Source organism: Hemiscyllium ocellatum, chromosome 31, assembly GCF_020745735.1.
Source record: "Hemiscyllium ocellatum isolate sHemOce1 chromosome 31, sHemOce1.pat.X.cur, whole genome shotgun sequence".
Classification (NCBI taxonomy): Eukaryota; Metazoa; Chordata; class Chondrichthyes; order Orectolobiformes; family Hemiscylliidae; genus Hemiscyllium; species Hemiscyllium ocellatum.
In genome coordinates this window covers 38,753,131-38,771,144 of record NC_083431.1, presented here as the reverse complement: position 1 = coordinate 38,771,144, position 18,014 = coordinate 38,753,131, and the positions used below count along the sequence as shown (strand labels likewise).

General features: G+C 42.3%; 1 protein-coding gene across 1 annotated transcript in view; it reads right to left on the bottom strand.

The window, feature by feature from the left end:
• vps37d (VPS37D subunit of ESCRT-I) overlaps positions 1–18,014 on the bottom strand; it is a 57,158-nt gene that overhangs the window by 22,883 nt on the left and 16,261 nt on the right. Inside the window, exon 2 of the mRNA XM_060848283.1 lies at positions 7,752–7,923. Within this exon, the coding sequence (XP_060704266.1) occupies positions 7,752–7,923 (172 nt within the window). The remainder of the gene's footprint in view (positions 1–7,751; positions 7,924–18,014) is intronic.

The following is an 18,014-nucleotide window of genomic DNA, read 5'->3' as shown; positions in this document are numbered from 1 at the left end:
TGATGATATCCCACTTCACTAGATCTTGGCCTTGATCCACGGAGTGATGATCGTCTGGTGTTCTCCCGGTGGTCTCAGGAGTATCTTCTCTTCTCAGTGATTGGTTTCGAGTTATCGCACTGAGGGTATTTTGTGGCAATTCATAGCCTTAGGAGTCTCTGTGTCCTTTTGGGACAGTCTTCGATATTCACCAATAGATTGATCAGGGCTTGAACGACTGGACCCAATTAGGTATTGACATGTCAATGGCAGAGTGGTCCTTCAGCATCCAATCATTGAGATGTTGGGCTCGTGTAGGTCAGGTAGCCCTCTCCAAATAATGATTTGGTGGAGCCAGTGTTTGACTGGGATGGACAAAGTCAAAAATCACACAACACCAGGTTAAAGTCCAAGTTTATTTGGAGGCATTCTCTCCAAATATGGGTGTGAGGCACCGCTGTGTCGAGTAAACAACTTGAAGTTTCTGATTATCCTGGGGTTGGCCTTCAGGTGTATATTGTATTGTCTGTAGCTGCTGGGTCAGGTGCATACTGTCTGTCTGCAGCTGCTGGATCAGGTGCATACTGTCTGTCTGTAGCTGCTGGGTCAGTTGGTTACTGTCTGTAACTGCTCGGTCAGTGGGTTACTGTCTGTATGTAGCTGTAGCCTGTCTGGATTCTGCAGCTTGTTTACTCCAGAGTCTTTGAGCAAAGTCACTCTTGGCCAAGGCTTGTCTCAATTTCTTATCCACTTATTGTCCATTTTTCATAAATACATCATTTTGAGCAGTCAATCCGGCCATAACACAAACTGGAGAAGGTGCACCTGTCAAGATGTCAATCACTTTGAGTGTCACCAAGTGTGGCACGTAGGGCAAGTAGTTTAAAGAGCATGCAGAATCTAGACTGTCCTACTCATACACCTCATCCATCACCCATTCCCTCTGTAGCAGAGGCTCTGGCTCTATGACGGTCTATTCAGTCACCACAGAATCCTACACCCCCCCCCCCCCCCCCCCCCCGCCCCAACCCCTGACTTGAAGTGGAAGCAAGTTGTCCTCCAACCTGAGGGACTGTAAAGAAGAAGATTAACATTGTGAAGATATACTGGCTGTACCAATCTGACTGGGAAGTGTAGAATTTATTAATTATAAATTAGCTTAAGGTTTTAATTATTTATCCCACCATAGGGGATGGCAGGGCAGGTGATGTGCTTTGACTGCAGGATGTGAACATTTCCAAGTGCTGGTGTAATCCATGGTAAACACATTGGTTGTAAGTGCCTACAGCCATAGGAACTTCTGTTTAGAATCCACACAGCACCAGGTTATAGTCCAGCAGGTTTAATTGGAAGCACTAGCTTTTGGTGACTACCAGCTGATGAAGGTGCGTCGTTTCCAATTAAACCTGTTGGACTATAACCTGGTGTTGTGTGATTTTTAACTTTGTACACCCCAGTCCAACACCGGCACCTCCAAATCCTGTTTAGAATCAGTATGCTCAAATCTGAGCTTGTGACATATTAGAGAGGAGGGACAGTTAGCTGGACTCTTTATTCCAAAAGGCAGTCACACCCCTCAGGTTAGATAAATTGATTTGGTCAATGGTCAGAGTGTGGCTGTGAGTGAAGGAGTTAAGGGGACTCAAAGGGCAGGAGTACAGGAACTTTAGCCTTTGAGATTGTCCAGCAAGGTTGAGCCTGTTGGATGAGAATGAGGGCAGGGACCTGGAAGAGATAACTGGCTATGGTACCATGGTATAGTAAGCCATTTACTCAGGGCAAGTGAAAAGGAATGTAAAAGGACTGTGTCATGAGAGGGATAGATATTGTTCCCTGCAGCAAAGACTGAGAGTCTGGGAAGTTATGTTATCTGCCTGGTACTAGGGTTCTGGATATCTCCTCTGGGTTGGAGATGAACTTATAGCAGGAAGGGGACAATCCAGTTATTGTAATCCATGTCAGTACCAAAGACATAGGTAGAGCTAAGAAAGAGGACTTGTGAGGGAGAATGGTTTTCATGTTCATGGGGCATTTGCACCAGTACTGAGATCTATACCACCGAACATAGGTGTCACTGGGCAGGCCAGAGGGCACCATTTTCCAGTGGTTCTGGATCATATGTAGGCCAGACCAGGTAAAGTCAGCAGTTTCTTCCCCTAAACGATATTAGTGAACTAAATGGGGTTTTTCCTGACAGTCATGGTCATCACTAATTCTTATTTCCAAATTTTTATTGAATTCAGATTCCACCATCTGCCAGGGTGGGATTCAAACCTGGGTACCCTGTACATTAAAATAAAATAAGGCAGATGTAATAAATAAAGGACAGAGTGGAGGCAGGAGGGCAAAGTAGTCATATGGGAAAAGAAGTTCATGGAATGGTAGGAAAACCTAAGAATACACCAACAATCAAGGCTAGGTGTTACAAAGATTGAAAAAGGACAAAACTAAAGGCTGAATTTGAGCATGTAAAGCAATTATAACAAAAACAAGTTGATAACGCAGGTGGAAGTAAATTAACCTGATCGGATAGCCATGACAAAGATGTAGTTGCATGATGACAAGGATCTCACCCTGAATGGGCAATATGTGACATCCAAATAGAATAGGAAGCCAGCTAAACGGGGAGTGGTAGCACAGTTCATCAAAGGAGGTGTTGGTGCAACAATTAGAAATATTCTTGGTTCAGGATATCAGGACTGTTTGGGTGGAGATGAGAAATAGTAGGGGAGAGAAGTCACTGGTGGGAGTATTCACAAGCCACTTACAGTAAGCACAATATTTCTCAGAAGAAATATTGAATTCTTGTGACAAAGAGATGGCAATAATTATGGTCAATTTTATTTTACATATAAACTGGAAAAATCAGATTGGAATAGCAGCCAGGATAAAGGGTTGATAGAATGCTCTCAATGTAGTTTTCCTTAAAGCAGTACATAATGGAGCCAGCCAGAGAACAGTTGATGCTAGACTTGGCATTGAGTAATATGGTAGGATTACTCGATGATCTCAGAGTAAGGGCACACCTAAGCAGCAGCAATGTAAATTGAATTTTACATCCAGTTTGAAGGAGGAAGAGTGGGTCTAAAACTAGTCTGTTAAACATAAATAAGGGCTTCAAAGCTGAGCTAGTTGAAGTGAACTGAGATACTAGATGAGAGGAAAGACAATTACAGAAACAGTCACAGGCATTTATGGGATATTTCAGAATACTCACAAAATGTATATTCCAAATAGAATTTTAAAAATCCATAGAGAGGACAAACCCACTGTGGTTAACTAAAGAGTTAAGAAAAGCAGTAAAACTTTAAAAAAACTTTAAAAAAGGCACATTTTTCATTCTATTTGGAATATACTTAGTCTGAGTATTCTGAAATATCTCTTAAATGCCTGTGACTGCTTCTCTATTGCATGTGTTATTCCATAAGTGTCAGCTCAGATGATTGGCCAGCATATAAGAAACAGCAGCAGGAAGTAGTGGAAGGTTAATGAGGAGAAAGAAAATAGAGTATATGAGAGGAAGCTACTGAGGAATGTAAAAATGGACAGCAGGATTATCTAAAAAGGAAAAGAGTAAATACATTAAGTATAGATCCTTTAGAGGGTGGGGATTAGGAGTTAATAAAGTACTTGATAATATAGAAATGGTGGATGAAGTGAACAAATATTTTGCTTCTCTCTTTGCCAAGGAACATCAGGAGGTGGCAGGAAGAGAGGAACTTTGTAAAACTCAATCTTCTGAGAAATAATACTAAGGAAACAGAATAGAGCTGCAATGGACAGTTTTGTGTTAGGCAAGAGAAGCATAGGTTCTCAGGTGTAGATGGAAATGCGGAATTTGAAACACAACCAGGTGTGTTGTGTTGAATGGTGGCATGGTCCTGCAGGGCAGAGTGGCCTCTATCTGCTCCTAATTAATATATTCACATATCTATAATTCCATCATAGCAACTTGACAATTTGGATTCAGTTCTAAAAATCTGGAGATAGGAAAAAGCTGTCATATGACCATAAAGTTGTGCCATTTTTGTATTTGGTTCACTAATACCCTTTCGGGAAGGAAAGCTGCGGTACCTACCTGTCTGGTCAAATGTGACTCTAGCCACACAACATGGTATTGACTCACTGGTTTAGCAAGGTTTCAGTATATCAAAGCCCCAGTGCAATGCTTCAAGAAGAAAGCCAATAATCCCTTTCTTCAGGGCAACTGCAAATAGCCACTGAGTGATTTCCTGTAATGTTCATGCTGCCAGAAATAATTGTTTAATGTGGTATCAATGCAGATTCTGTTGGTCCTGCTTCAGGTTGGCATTTTTCCTTTCTGCCACTGCAGGTGTTAAATACAATTTCCATTTTAATTGAACTCTTTGATGTCTGGATACAGTTCACTCCTCACTATCTTTGTAATCTTTTCCATGCTAAGAAGTCTTTGATGTACCAACAAGACTAATGCTGGACTTTTTTTAAAAAAAGGTAATTTATGGACTAGATTAGATTACCTACAGAATGGAACAGCCCTTTGGCCCAACAAGTCCCCACCAACCCTCCAAACTGTAACCCACCCAGATCCATTTCCTCATATTATCCTTGTCGAATGTACCTAAAATACACATCCCTAACAATATGGGCAATTTAGCATGGCCAATTCACCTGACCAGCACAGTGGGAGGAAACCAGAGCAGGCAGAGGAAACCCATATAGACAAGGGGAGAATGTGCAAACTCCACAGAGACAGTTGCCTAAAGTAGGAATTGAACCAGGTTCCCTGGTGCTGTGAGGCAGCAGTGTTAACCACCATGCCACTCCAACATCTATAGCTACCAAGGCACTAAACTCTGAAGGTCCTTCCCATATCATTCCTCGTGGTGCTTCCACTTTCTCCTTTAATATTCCCCTTTAAATCTACCTCTTTGACCAGGGTCCTCTACATTAATATCTGCTTATGTGGTTTGATGTCCAATTTTGTTTGATAAAGCTGATGGCATGTTTTGTTTAATAAGTGTTATATAGATCTGCCCACTGCCAGATTACATTTTTCTGACAAAATGGTGACTCACAACTCTGCCAACGCAGCAGTATCTGAAATGATTTACAAAGGATGCAGTTGTGGTTACAAGTGTCTGACATTCACTCACACTTTATGTGATCATAATAAAAGTATGCAGATGATAAAGATCAGACTCACTCACAGCAACCCAAGGCAGTGTGGGTCTTGAGCTAGTAATGTAACAATGTGGTTTAAACAGTCATGCACACATGTGGTATTTACCCTTTATATTTTCAACTGTTAGTTTCTTGTTTGCCACTATTGTTAACAATCTACTTGAATGAAATATTTCTCCAACCCCATATTTTCATCCCTTCTTATACTGAAGGGTGGTATTAGGGTGCAGTGAGTAAAGTCTCTGTCTCAGAGTTAGCTGCTTTGGGTTTGATTCCCATTCCAGGAATTGATGGCCATGGGGAAATGAGTTCATAATGTGAACAAAGAGATGGCTTGTCAACCTGTAATTCTGTTCAATATGCCTTTGACAGGTCATAAGCATGGAAGAGTTTTCTAGTCAGCCATATTTGACTCTTGAGCTAAAACTTCTGGAGTAAAATCAGTGGTTTGTTAATCCAAGAATTAATCCAGGAAAATTGAGCAATGGAAGCATACATAAGCCAGTGCTTGGTCTGCCTTATAAAGTGGTACCAAACATCAAATGAGTACAGAGGCACAGGAGTCAGTCCCATTATGGTTGATATCTATATCACCTTTAATCTCCCACCTTTACATTTAGCTAACAAAAATCTTTTGATCTGATTCTTCTAAATTTTAAATGCCCCAGCATTCCTGCAGTCAGGCTAAGTCCACAATTCCACCGGCCTTTTCTGGAAATTAAAGTACATTGATTTCACTCCTACACAGCATAACTATAAATTTTAAGATTATGCTGCCAATTTCTGGATTATCCATCAGACAGCAAGGCCAGAAACCTGTGGATGTCTGAGCAACATGGGCTGCAGTGGGATTTGTGGCAGAATCAGATAAGAGTTCAGCAAGACCCATCTCGACATCAAAGCATCTTTCATGCTTTGGCTGAATAATGAAGGAAGTCTCTCATGAAGGCAACGAGTTAAATGCCTTGTTAATGGCACAAGTCACCTCCTTAATATACAACTTCCCATTTTACCAAATGCACCAAACAGCTAGATGGTGAGAATTCATGACATGCAAATCAGAATGGGAACCCAGCAACTTCCGCTCACCACTTTCTCCAAAGGACATCCAAGTTGGATATTGGACACCTGGATACAGGGCAGCTCCAAAAGGACTGGTCACATACATACTCCACATCCACCAAATATTGTGATCCAACATCTGCCCTCCTCTGACAGTCATCACCCACAGGATGATTCTGCATTTCAGTGTGGCACCTTCGGCTGCACTGGCAACAATCATTATAATGCTGCAGCAAGGGCACTGTGGATTCGCAGCTCATGAAGTGGACCAGATTCCATCTCTGGACTCTTTGCTCCAAAACACTCTGAACCTACCTGAGTTTTCACAGCATCCCTGCCTCACATTGACTTGTCATCACTTTGTGAGCTTTGCCCCCTCAACCAGGGATACCAGGCTTATTTCCAGCAGCACCTCCAAGCCCCTGCCTGCAAAGCAGGCACCATTTCCCCCTGTTTGCCATGTCTGAGACAAATGTCAGGTAAGATGTGGGGCATATACGGGCTGACAGTGTTTCTCTGGCTGCACATTAGAGTTTTAAAGATGGTGTGACTGCCAGAGTTGCTGTCAATTCCAGTCTATCCAAGCATTGGTGAGTTGTTCTCAGAATGGCGGGTGGTAAGAGGGAGTTAGAATTGGACACAAGGGACATCATGGGGTGGAGTGTATGGTTAAAGAGATGAGTTTGATAGAAGTAGGTGAGATAACTCGCCATGCCTCTTGGTGAAAGTCCCTCCAAAATTTCAACTCACACTTGGCCAAAAACACATTAAGACTCAGCTCATTAGGTTTTTTTCCGAATCGACCCTGTTAAATGCTTTAATTATCTTTAGCACATTAATTAGATGTGAATACAAGGGAGTACGAGCCAATTTTATATAACCTTTTCTCACGATTTGACAATTTTTAGTATTGTATTGTCTCACATAGTTAATCTTCATTTATGTCTATATCCCCAGCATCTCAACTTTCCCAATGAGTGGTCAACATTTGTATTATAACTGGCCTGGTGGCGGGGTTGAAATAATGAAGATTACAAATCAGCTTAGAATGGCTCTCTCAGTCATTAGAATGTGGGACTCTTAACCTCACAATGTTGGTGTAAGCCCCATATATGTTTAAAGTACAGAGCCTTGTGTTGTATTGGTAATGTCCCTATCTCTGAGCCAGGAGGACTGCATTCCATGCATTCCAGTCCAACCTGCCCTAGATACGTATCATTAATTGTCTGTGGAGGTTGATTAAAGTAGCAATAAACCAAATCAGAGGCTGAACGTTATCTCATTGTCACCCAATTTTAGAGTGAATGTCACTAATTATTGATAATGGCTTTAGGAAATTATAACCACTCCTAGGAAAGGATGTGTGTGTGTGTGTGTGTGTGTGTGTGTGTGTGTGTGTGTGTGTGTGTGTGTGTGTGTGTGTGTGTGTGTGTGTGTGTCCGTCCGTCCATGTGGGTGGGTGGATATGTGTGTCTCCATGTCTGTGCGTGTATGTGTGTTCGTCTGTGTCCCCATGTGGATAGGCATGTGCATATGCAGTAGCTTACCTAGCTTTGTCCGCTTATCCTCATAAACTGCAGTCACTTCCTGCAACTCTTGGTATTTCCTTGCCAAATGTAGCTTTTTGTCGTCTAGCTGAGGCTGCAAGTTGAGATTGTCTTCAGCCATCTTCCAATTACTGGCTAGGATGATCTCACGCTCCAGCTGTAGAGTCTGTAACTGCAAACAGAAAAAAAATCTATGTTAACCTGAGAGATTCGCCCATCCCAGGTTTGGTGTAAAGATGTCCAAGTGCATTCAGAGCAATGTGCGTGTTTTATGTATTTTGGGTTCTGCACACTTTTTGCAATGCATTAGCATTGAGGACCATCAAGGTGATGTATCTTGAGGAGAAATCTGTCTCCAGCTATAGGGACATAAAACTACCTAGCTTTGTGAACCTTTCGTAATGATGTTGCTAATTATACTAATGGAACATAAGAAATAGAATAGTAGCGATCATGTTAGCAACCATACCTACTTCTATTGCTCTGTAATTTTCAAAATGGGAGCTGATACAATGATTTTTATACATTAGAGTATTGTTCTCCATTCTATTAAGAAAGGATGTAAGTACAAATGAAGCAGTTCAGAGGAGTTTTGTTGACAGATACTTGGCATAGGGATGAAGAAAGGTCCAATAGACCATGTCCCATTGGAATTTGAAGAATGGGGTGTGATATTGTTGAGTCAGACAACATCCTGTGAGGGATGGATGGATGTTGACTGTTAGTCCCCTCTCATGGGAAAATCTAAAACTAGGGGCCATCATTTAAAAATAAGATGTCTCCCAAGTAAGTCAAAGATGAGGAAAATGTTATTCACTCAAAGGACATGAGGCTTTGAAACATTCTTCCCCAGAGATCAATGGAGACACATCCATGAATATATTTAAGACAGAGGTAGATAGATTATTCACTAACAAGTGAGTCAAAGGTTATTTGGGGTAAGCAGCAAAGAAATCAGCCATGATCTTATTGATCGGCAGAGCAGGCGTAAAGGCTGAAGAGCCTATTCCCATTCTTAATTCACAAGCTCATAAGAATGAGAGAATGAATGATTCTGGTTGGAAGACTTCTGAAAAATCAGTAAATTGACTAGGCTTCTGTTTCTGGTGTATTAGATTCATTCGTTTGTCATCTGGAGCTGTTAACTCTCACTGCCGTAGGTTCAACAGGCAAACCACAAGAAGGTCATTCTTTACTTTTGAACTTATGAAGTAAAACAGAGGGAAAGTGATCCAGTACCAGGTAGTGACCCCTGACTGGGCGGTGAATCTTGACTGGGCAGGGATCCTTGAACACCCAATGACCCTTGACAGAGCAGTGACTGAAATAACTCCACAAAGGCCAGCATCCCATCACTGAGTCACCCTTTGTTTACTCATGAACAGTCCTTGACTATAGTACTACCTCATTCAGTCAGGTACCAGAGTGCCAGTATCTCTAAACACTCACCCTAAATTTATATGTCAGTCAGATTAGCAACCCCAATCAGGGAACTCATATTCTATGAGGACCAGCTGCCTGACCTTGTTACAATCACTACAGTGACCCTCAGCCAGAGAGTGGACCCTTGACCAGCAGAGATTCCCAACTGGGTAGTTACCTCTGATAGGGAAGTGACCCTAGACCTGTCAATGACCACTGACTGAGCAGTAGCTCTTGACCGGGTAGTGAGCCCCAAACACACAGTGGGCCTTCACAGAACAATGATCCTCATCTGAGCAATGAGCCTCAACAGTGGAGTGACCTTTGACACAGAAGTGACTCCTGACTGGGCAGTTATCCTTCACCAGGCAGTGATCCTTGACTGAACAGTGAGTCCCAAGAGGATAGTGAGTTTCAACGGAACAGATTGTTAATTTAAATTTTTAATTATTGTTAATTTTCCCCTGCTATTCTTATCTTGGTGAGTGCGAGATGAAAAGGGTCGACAAAATGTGCCTTTCTTCAGCAAAATGTAAGTTTGGCTCTTCCTGCCACTTTAATTTCAGTGGGACACGATAAAAATACATGCATCTGTGTTACTAATCAGAACTCATTAGGTAAAAAGTTTTAGGGTCCCATGCTGACCCACTAACTATTTGTGAACTTAAAGACTTAACTAATTCTCCTGAGTGTGTCATAATCTCTAGTTTTTCATATTCTGATTGGTTCAAATAAACCGAAATAGCCAGAATATCCTGAAGAACACATGTCCAGAATTTTAATCAATTTGTTTTTTATTCTGGAAAATTAGAATCCGCGGAAAATAATTCAGCAGCCCATTGTTACCTCTGCGTATGATTCTCACTAGCTAGAGGGACAAGGAACAAGTCTCTCAGTAATAAATGTTTCAGAAGTGAAATCATTTAACAGGCAATGGCAAAGTCATGCATTAGAAGTGTGAAGTTTTATATTATCAGGAAGTGCATTTAATTATCACCTGCTATATTAGTAATGTCGAAAAGTTTAAGTGTTGAATCATATTTTTAAATGTGTTAATTTTGCACCTTTCATTTCTACAGAATATTTTATGAAGTGAAAATTCAACTAAGAATTACAGGTGCATGTGAAATGAAGCAAATTTGTTGCAATCCAGGGTTACTTTAGGTGTCAATTAGCTCTCAGTTGTCACAAACTCTCCATTTGTACTATTTTATGATGAATTACAGAGTAGATTATCAAATGAGATGAGTATATATTTATAGTGATTGGAGCGAGGTCAGCCAAGTGGACCTCACAATATGAGTTCCCTGATTGGGGCCACTAACCTGGTCCAATCAGGGAGCCCTGGCTGACAGATATAGACAGGAGTGTCATGGGTTCTGTTCACTCTGAGAGCTGGCTCTGAGCTAGCTGGGTCAGTGTCATGTACTATGTACATATAAATAAAGGTGACTTGGTGATGGGATGCTGGCCTTCATGGAGTTATTTCAATATTCCTGAGTAGGAACTTCCCTGCAAGCAATTAAGTGATTCTTGTGTTGAAAATAGTCGCAGTCAACTCCAGTACTCAATTCTTAAAGAATAAATTGGGCACATGAATCATGTCAGAGGTACTTGCTGGTCCTTCTACTTCTTTTAGTCATTCCTCAAAGTAAGACTAATGCATACTATGGGGTACTACCCAAGGCATAGATCCAGCACGTGGTATCTTTCAATGTTCAGTATGGCAGCTACCGCAGTTTGGGTCTGGTTGACCAGGATTCACTCCCTCTCTTCTGCCCATCATTGAAAACTTGTTAATCTGCTTTCTTTCTAAATTCATTCATGTTATGTGAGCATTGCTTCCTGGGACAACATTTATAGCCCATCTCTAGTTGCTTTTGAGAAGGTGGTGGTGAACTTCATTTTTGAACTACTGCAGTCCATGTGCTGTAAGTAGACCACAATGCAGTTCGGGAGGGAATTCCAGGATTTTGACCCAGTGACTCTGAAGACATGATAGATTTCTAAGTCAGGATGGCATGTATCTTGGAGGGAAACTTGCAGGGGGTTGGTGTTCCCATACATCTGCTTCCCTTGTCCTTTGAAATGGAAGTGGCCGTGGTTTTCTGCAGTGTGTCTTGTCAATAGTACACACTGCTGCTACTGAGCAGAGAGAGTGGATGCTAGTAAATACAGAATCAGTCTGCAAGCTGTATTGTCCTGGATGCTATCAAGCTTCTTGAGTGTTGTTGTTGAATCCAGCAAATGGGAAAGATCTCCATCAGACACACAATTAATGTCTTTAACCCTTTTACTAATCAAAAATCTATCTATCTCTCTTAAATACTCTCAGTGATTGGCCTCCACAACCTTTTGTGACAATGAGTTCCACAGATTCACCACCTCTGGCTGAAAAATGTCCTGCTCATCTCATTTCTAAAAGGTCCTCCCTTCACCCCGAGGCTGTGCCCTTGGATCCTCGTCTTTCCGACTTGTGGAAACATCTTCTCTATGTCCACCCTAGCCAAGCTTCTCAGTATTCGGTAAGTTTCAATCAGATCTTCCCTCAGCCTTCTAAATTCCATTAAATACTCACTCAGAACCCCCAACCATTCCTCATATGACAAGCTATTCATCCCTGGGATCATTCTTGCAAACATTATATGGACTCCCTCTAAAGCTGGTACAACCTTCACTAGATACAGGGCCCAAAACTGATTGCATTAATCCAAGTATGGTCTGACTTATACAGTATCAGCAGTACCTTGCTGCTGTTGTATTCTAGCTTTTTCAAAATGAATGCTGACATTGCATTTACTTCCTCATTGCCAACTGAACCTGCATTTTAACCTTAAGAGAATTCAAACTAGAAGTCCCCAGTCCCTTTGTGCTTCAGATTTATGAAGACTTTCCCCATTTAGGAAATAGTCTACACCTCTATTCATCTGACCAAGGTGCATAACCTCACGCTTTCCCACATCATACTCAATCTGCCGCTTCTTTGCCCACGAACTTCTGCAGCCTTCCCACTCCCCCAACAATACCTGTCCCACATGCAATGAAGGCCTTAGTTCCTTTGTCCAGTTTGTTAACATATATCATGAATAGTTGTGGGGTCTTAACACAGACCACTGCAGAACTCTGTTAGTCACTTGCTCCCTTTATCCCAACTCTTTGCCTTCTGTCAGTCAGCCAATCCTCTATCATACTTTGCCCCTAACACCATGGGCTCTTATTTAACAGCCTCCTATCTGGCAACTTGTCAATGGCCTTTTGAAAATCCAAATAGATCACCTCCACTGTCTCTCCTTTGTCTAACTTGCTCATTACATCCTCAAAGAATTCTAACAGATTTGTCAGGCATGACCTCCCTTTGCCGAAGCTGTCTAATGTACACTTCAAGTTTTCCGCAATCTATTCCTGAATGATGGTGTCTAAAATCTGACTAATAATCAAGGTCAGACTAACCAACTTACAGTTTCCTGTCTTCTGCCTCCCTCGCTTCTTAAACAGGGGTGTCACATTAACCATTTTCAAATCCTCTGGGATCCTCCCCTGACTCCAATGTTTCCTGAAAGATCACTGCCTCCACAATGTCCTCTGCTACCGCCTTCAGAACTCTGGGGTGTCATCCATCTGGTCTGAATTATTTATTCACCTTCAGACCTTTCAGCTTTCTCAGCATCTTCATCTTAATGATGGCCACTCCAATTGCCTTTGCTCCCTGACCCTCTTGAACTTCTGGTACGTTACTGGTGTCTTCCACTGTGAAAACTGATGCAAAGTACCAATTCAATTCATCCGTTTTTTTCTTGGTTCCCCATTACTACTTCTCCAGCCTTCATTTCCAAGGGTCCAATGTCCACTCTATCCTCTTGCTAACCTTTTAGGTATTTAAAAAAAGCTCTTGCAATGTTCTTTTATATTACTAGCTCTACCTTACCCTTATATTTCATCTTCTCCCCCCTTATTACATTTTCCATTTTCCTCTGCTGATTTTGAAAGGATTCCCAATCCTGTGACTTGCCACTAATCTTCACCACATTATATGCTTTTTCTTTTGCTTTATTGCTGTCCTTGACTTCCCTTGTCAGCCAAGGTTGCCTCATCCTTTAGTATGATTCTTTTTCCTTGGCATGAATTTCTACTGTGCCTCCCAAATTACTTCTGAAACTCCTGCCATTGTTGCTCCATCATCTTCCCTGCTAGACTTCCCTTCTAATCAACTGTGGCCAGCTCCTTTTTTGTGGCTCTATAGTTATTTTTACTTAATTGTGATACTTTACAACTGATTTAAGCTTCTCCCTCTCAAACTGCAGGGTGAATTCTGTATAATATTGTCACTGCGCCAAGGGCTTCCTTCACCTTAAGTTCCCTAATCAAGTCTGCCTCATAACATATCACTAAATCCAGAATTGCGTGTTCACTCATGGGCTCTACCACAAGCTGCTCCAAAAAAAATCTCACAGACATTTCACGAATTTCTTTTCTTGGTATCCGCTGACAACTTGAGTTTCCCAGTCCACCCACACATTCAAGTCCCCCATGATTATTGTAAGAGTATCTTTCACATGTGCGTTTTTCATCTTCTGATTTATTTTCTGCCCCACGTCCTGACTACAGCTAGAAGGCATTAGGGAACTGGAGCTGGATGAACTTCAGATCATTCGGGAGGGGGAGGGGTAATAGAGAAGAGTTACAGTGAGAGTCTCACCTCAGGCACAGGAAAAATGTAGATGAGTTGCAGTCAGGGGATGGAAAGGGAACAGGTAAACAGTGCAGGGATCCCTCTCTGGCCATTCCCCTCAATAATAAGTTTACCATTTTGGATACTGTTGGGAGGGGAATGACCTACCAGGAGAAAGCCACAATGGCAGGTCTCTGTCACTGAACCTGGCTCTGTGGCTCAGATGGGAAGAGGGGAGAATAGAAAAGTGCTAGTGGAGGTGACTCAACAAGAAGAGGAATGGATAGGAGATTCTGTGGTCGCGAACAGGACTCCGAAAGGTATGTTGCCTGCCAGGTGCCAGGGTCCGGGATGTGTCTGATCGAGTCTACAAGATTCTGAAGGGGGAGGGGGAGCAGCCAGGTGTCGTGGTGCACATTGGCACCAATGACATAGATAGGAAAAGGGATGAAGATCTAAAAAGTGATTTCAGGGAGTTAGGTTGGAAGCTAAAAAGCAGGATGAGGAGAGTGGTAATCTCAGGATTACTATTGGTGCCATGTGCTAGTGAGGTGAGGAACAGGCAGTGAGTACAACTAAACATGTGGCTACAGGGCTGGTGCAGGAGGGAGGGCTTCAGATATAGAGTCATAGAGTCATACAGATGTACAACATGGAAACAGACCCTTCGGTCCAACTCATCCATGCTGACCAGATATCTCAACCTAATCTAGTCCCACTTTCCAGCACCCGGCCCATATCCATTCAAATCTTTCCTATTCATAAACCCAACCAGGTGCCTTTTAAATGTTGCAATTGTACCATCTTCCACCACTTCCTCTGGCAGCTCATTCCATCCCAAACCACCCTCTGCATGAAAAAGTCGTCCCTTACTTCTCTTTTATATCTTTTCCCTTTCACCCTAAACCTATGCTGTCTAGTTCTGGACTCCCCCACACCAGGGAAAAATACTTCATCTATTTATCCTATTCAATCCCTTCATGATTTTATAAACCTCCAAAAGGTCATCTCTCAGCCTCCAACGCTCCAGGAAAATAGCCCCAGCTTATTCATCCGCTCCCAATAGCTCAAATCTTCCAAAACTGGCAACATCCTTGTAAATCTTTTCTGAACCCCATCAAGTTTCATAACATCCGTCCAATAGGAAGGAGACCAGAATTGCACACAATATTCCAAAAGTGGCACTAACCAATGTCCTGTACGGCCGCAACATGACCTCCCAAATCCTGTAGTCAATGCACTGACCAATAAAGGAAAGTGTACCAAATGCCTTCTTCACTATCCTATCTACCTGCGAGTCCACTTTCAGTGAGCTATGAACCTGCATTCCAAGGTCTCTTTGTTCATCAATATTCCCTAGTCAAATAAGGACCAATGATAAGAGCTATTTTGGTAAATGTGACAAGGACAGAAGCTGATCGGAAGGATTCAAGGACAGATTTCCAAGAAAGATGGGAAACAATTTGTGAGACAACAAAATGTTCATGGGCTTTAGAGAAGAAAAGAATGTTAGAGAAACAATATGCACTGTGGCCACAAAATAAGGTGAAGCAGTAGTTGAGGTCGAGTCGATGCTATCAGCCCATAGAACCCAGTCAGATTATATAGATCATTGAGGTACCTTCTGGGGAAGGTGGGACCTGTAAATGAAGGACAGGTTGCACTTTAACTGGAGGGGCACCAATGTCTTAGGCAGGAGATTTGCTAGAGCATTTCAGGAGGGTTTAAACTAGTTTGGCAGGGATGGGAAGCAGAGCTACAGGTCAGAGCAGATGGTAGTTGTTGAGTGGGCAGAAATTGAATGCAGAGTGTCTGCCAAGAAGGATACATGGTTCTTAGGGCAAAGGGATGGGTTAAAGTTTGTCTGTTTCCATACAAGGAGTGTCAGGAATAAGAGAGATAAACTTAGAGCACGGATCAGTACTTGGAAACTATGAGGTTGTGGCCATTACGGATACATGGATTTCACAGGGACAGGAATGGTTGCTGGATGTTCCAAGGTTTAGATCTTTTAAAAAGAACAGAGAAGTGAGGGGTAAAAGAGGAGGTGGAGTATCATTGTTAATTAAAGAGTGCTTCACAGTTGCAGAAAAGGAGGTTGTTGAGGAGGATATGTCTACTGAGTCAATATGTGTGAAAGTCAGTAACTACAGACCCCCAATACCAGCAGAGAGATGGAAGAACAGATTGGACTGCAGATCTTGGAAAGGTGCTGATGTAACAGTGTTGTTGTTATGGGAGGCTTCAACTTCCCCAATACTGATTAGATCCTCCTTAATGCAGATGGTCTGGATGGAGCTGATTTTGTCAGGTGGGTCCAGGAAGGATTCCTGACTCAATTTGTAGATAGGCTGAGTAGAGAAGAGGCCATATTGGATTTTGTGCTAGGCAAAGAGCCTGGCCAGGTGTCAGATCTCTTGGTGGGAGAGTATTTCAGTGACAGTGATCACAACTGTCTCACCTACACCATAGCCATGGAAAGGGACAGGAACAGACAGTATGGGAATGTATTTAACTGGTGGAAGGGAAATTATACTGCTATTAGACAGGAGCTATGGAGTATAAATTGGGAACAATTGTTCTACAGGAAATGCACAACAGAAATGTGGAGTCTGTTTAAGGAGTACTTGTTGCGAGTGTTGGATAACTTTCTCCTACTGAGACAGGCAAGGAATGGTAACATGAAGGAGCCTTGAATGACAAGAAAAGAGGAGTTTCTCATCAAGAGGAAGAAGGAAGCTTACTTAAGGTTGAGGAAGCAAAGACCTGATGCAGCTTTAGAGGGTTACAGGGTAGCTAGGAAAGAACTCAAAAGATGGACTGAGGAGACCTAGGAGGGAGCACAAAAAAACCTTGGTGGGAAGGATTAGGGAAAACCCACAGGCACTCTACACTTATGTGAGGAATACGAGAATGATCAGAGAGAGAGTAGGGTCCATCAGGGACAGTGGAGGGAACTTGTGCCTGGTGTCTGAAGAGGTAAGGGAGGCCCTAAATGAGTTTTTGCTTCAGTATTCACTAGACACACGGAATTTGTTTCCAGTGACAACACCGTGGACCAGGTTATTAGACTAGAATAGATTGATATTAAGGAAGTGGATGTGCTGGAAATTCTGGGAAGCAACAAGATAGATAAGTTCCCAGGACTGGACCAAAGTATCCAAGGTTACTATGGGAAGTGAGGAATGAGATTGCTTAATCCTCTATTCAAGAAAGGGAATAGGGAAATCCCTAGGTATTACAGAGCAGTCAGTCTTATGTCTGTGGTAAAGACAGTACTGGAAAGGATTGTGAGAGATAGGACTTATGACTATTTGGGAAAATGTAGTTTGATTAATGATAGTCAGCATGGCTTTGTAAGGGGCGGGTAATGCCTCACTAACCTTTGAGTTCTTTGAAGATTGACGAGACAAGTTGATGAAAGTTGAGCAGTGGATGTGGTGTATATGGATTTCAGTAAAGCATTTAAAGCCATAGAGTCATAGAGATGTACAGCATGGAAAAGGACCCTTCAGTCCAACTTGTCCATGCTGACCAGATATCCCAATCCAATCTAATCCCACCTGTCAGCATCCATATCCATCCAAACCCTTCCTATTCATATACCCATCCAGATGCCTTTTAAATATTGCAATTGCACTAACCTCTACCACTTACTTTGGCAGCTCATTCCATGCACGTACCACCCTCTAGATGAAATATTTGCCTCTTAGGTCCCTTTTATATCTTTCCCCTCTCACTCTGAACCTATGCCCTCTAGTTCTGGACTCCCCACCTCAGGGAAAAAAAGCCTTTGTCTATTTATCCCATCCATGCCTCTCATGATTTTATTAACCTTCTATAAGGTCACTCCTCAGCCTCTGACACATCAGGGAAAACAGTCCTAGCCTAGTCAACCTCTCTCTATAGCTCAGATCCTTCAACACTGGCAACATCCTTGTAAATCTTTTCTGAACTCTTTCAAGTTTCACAGCACCTTTCCGATAGGAAGGAGACTAGAATTGCATGCAATATTCTAACAGTGGCCTAACCAATGTCCTGAACAGCCACAACATGACCTCCCAAATCCTGTTCTCAGTACTCTGACCAATAAAGGAAAGCATACCCAACATCTCCTTCACTATCCTTTCTACCTGTGACTCCACTTTCAAGGAGCTACAAACTGCGCTCCA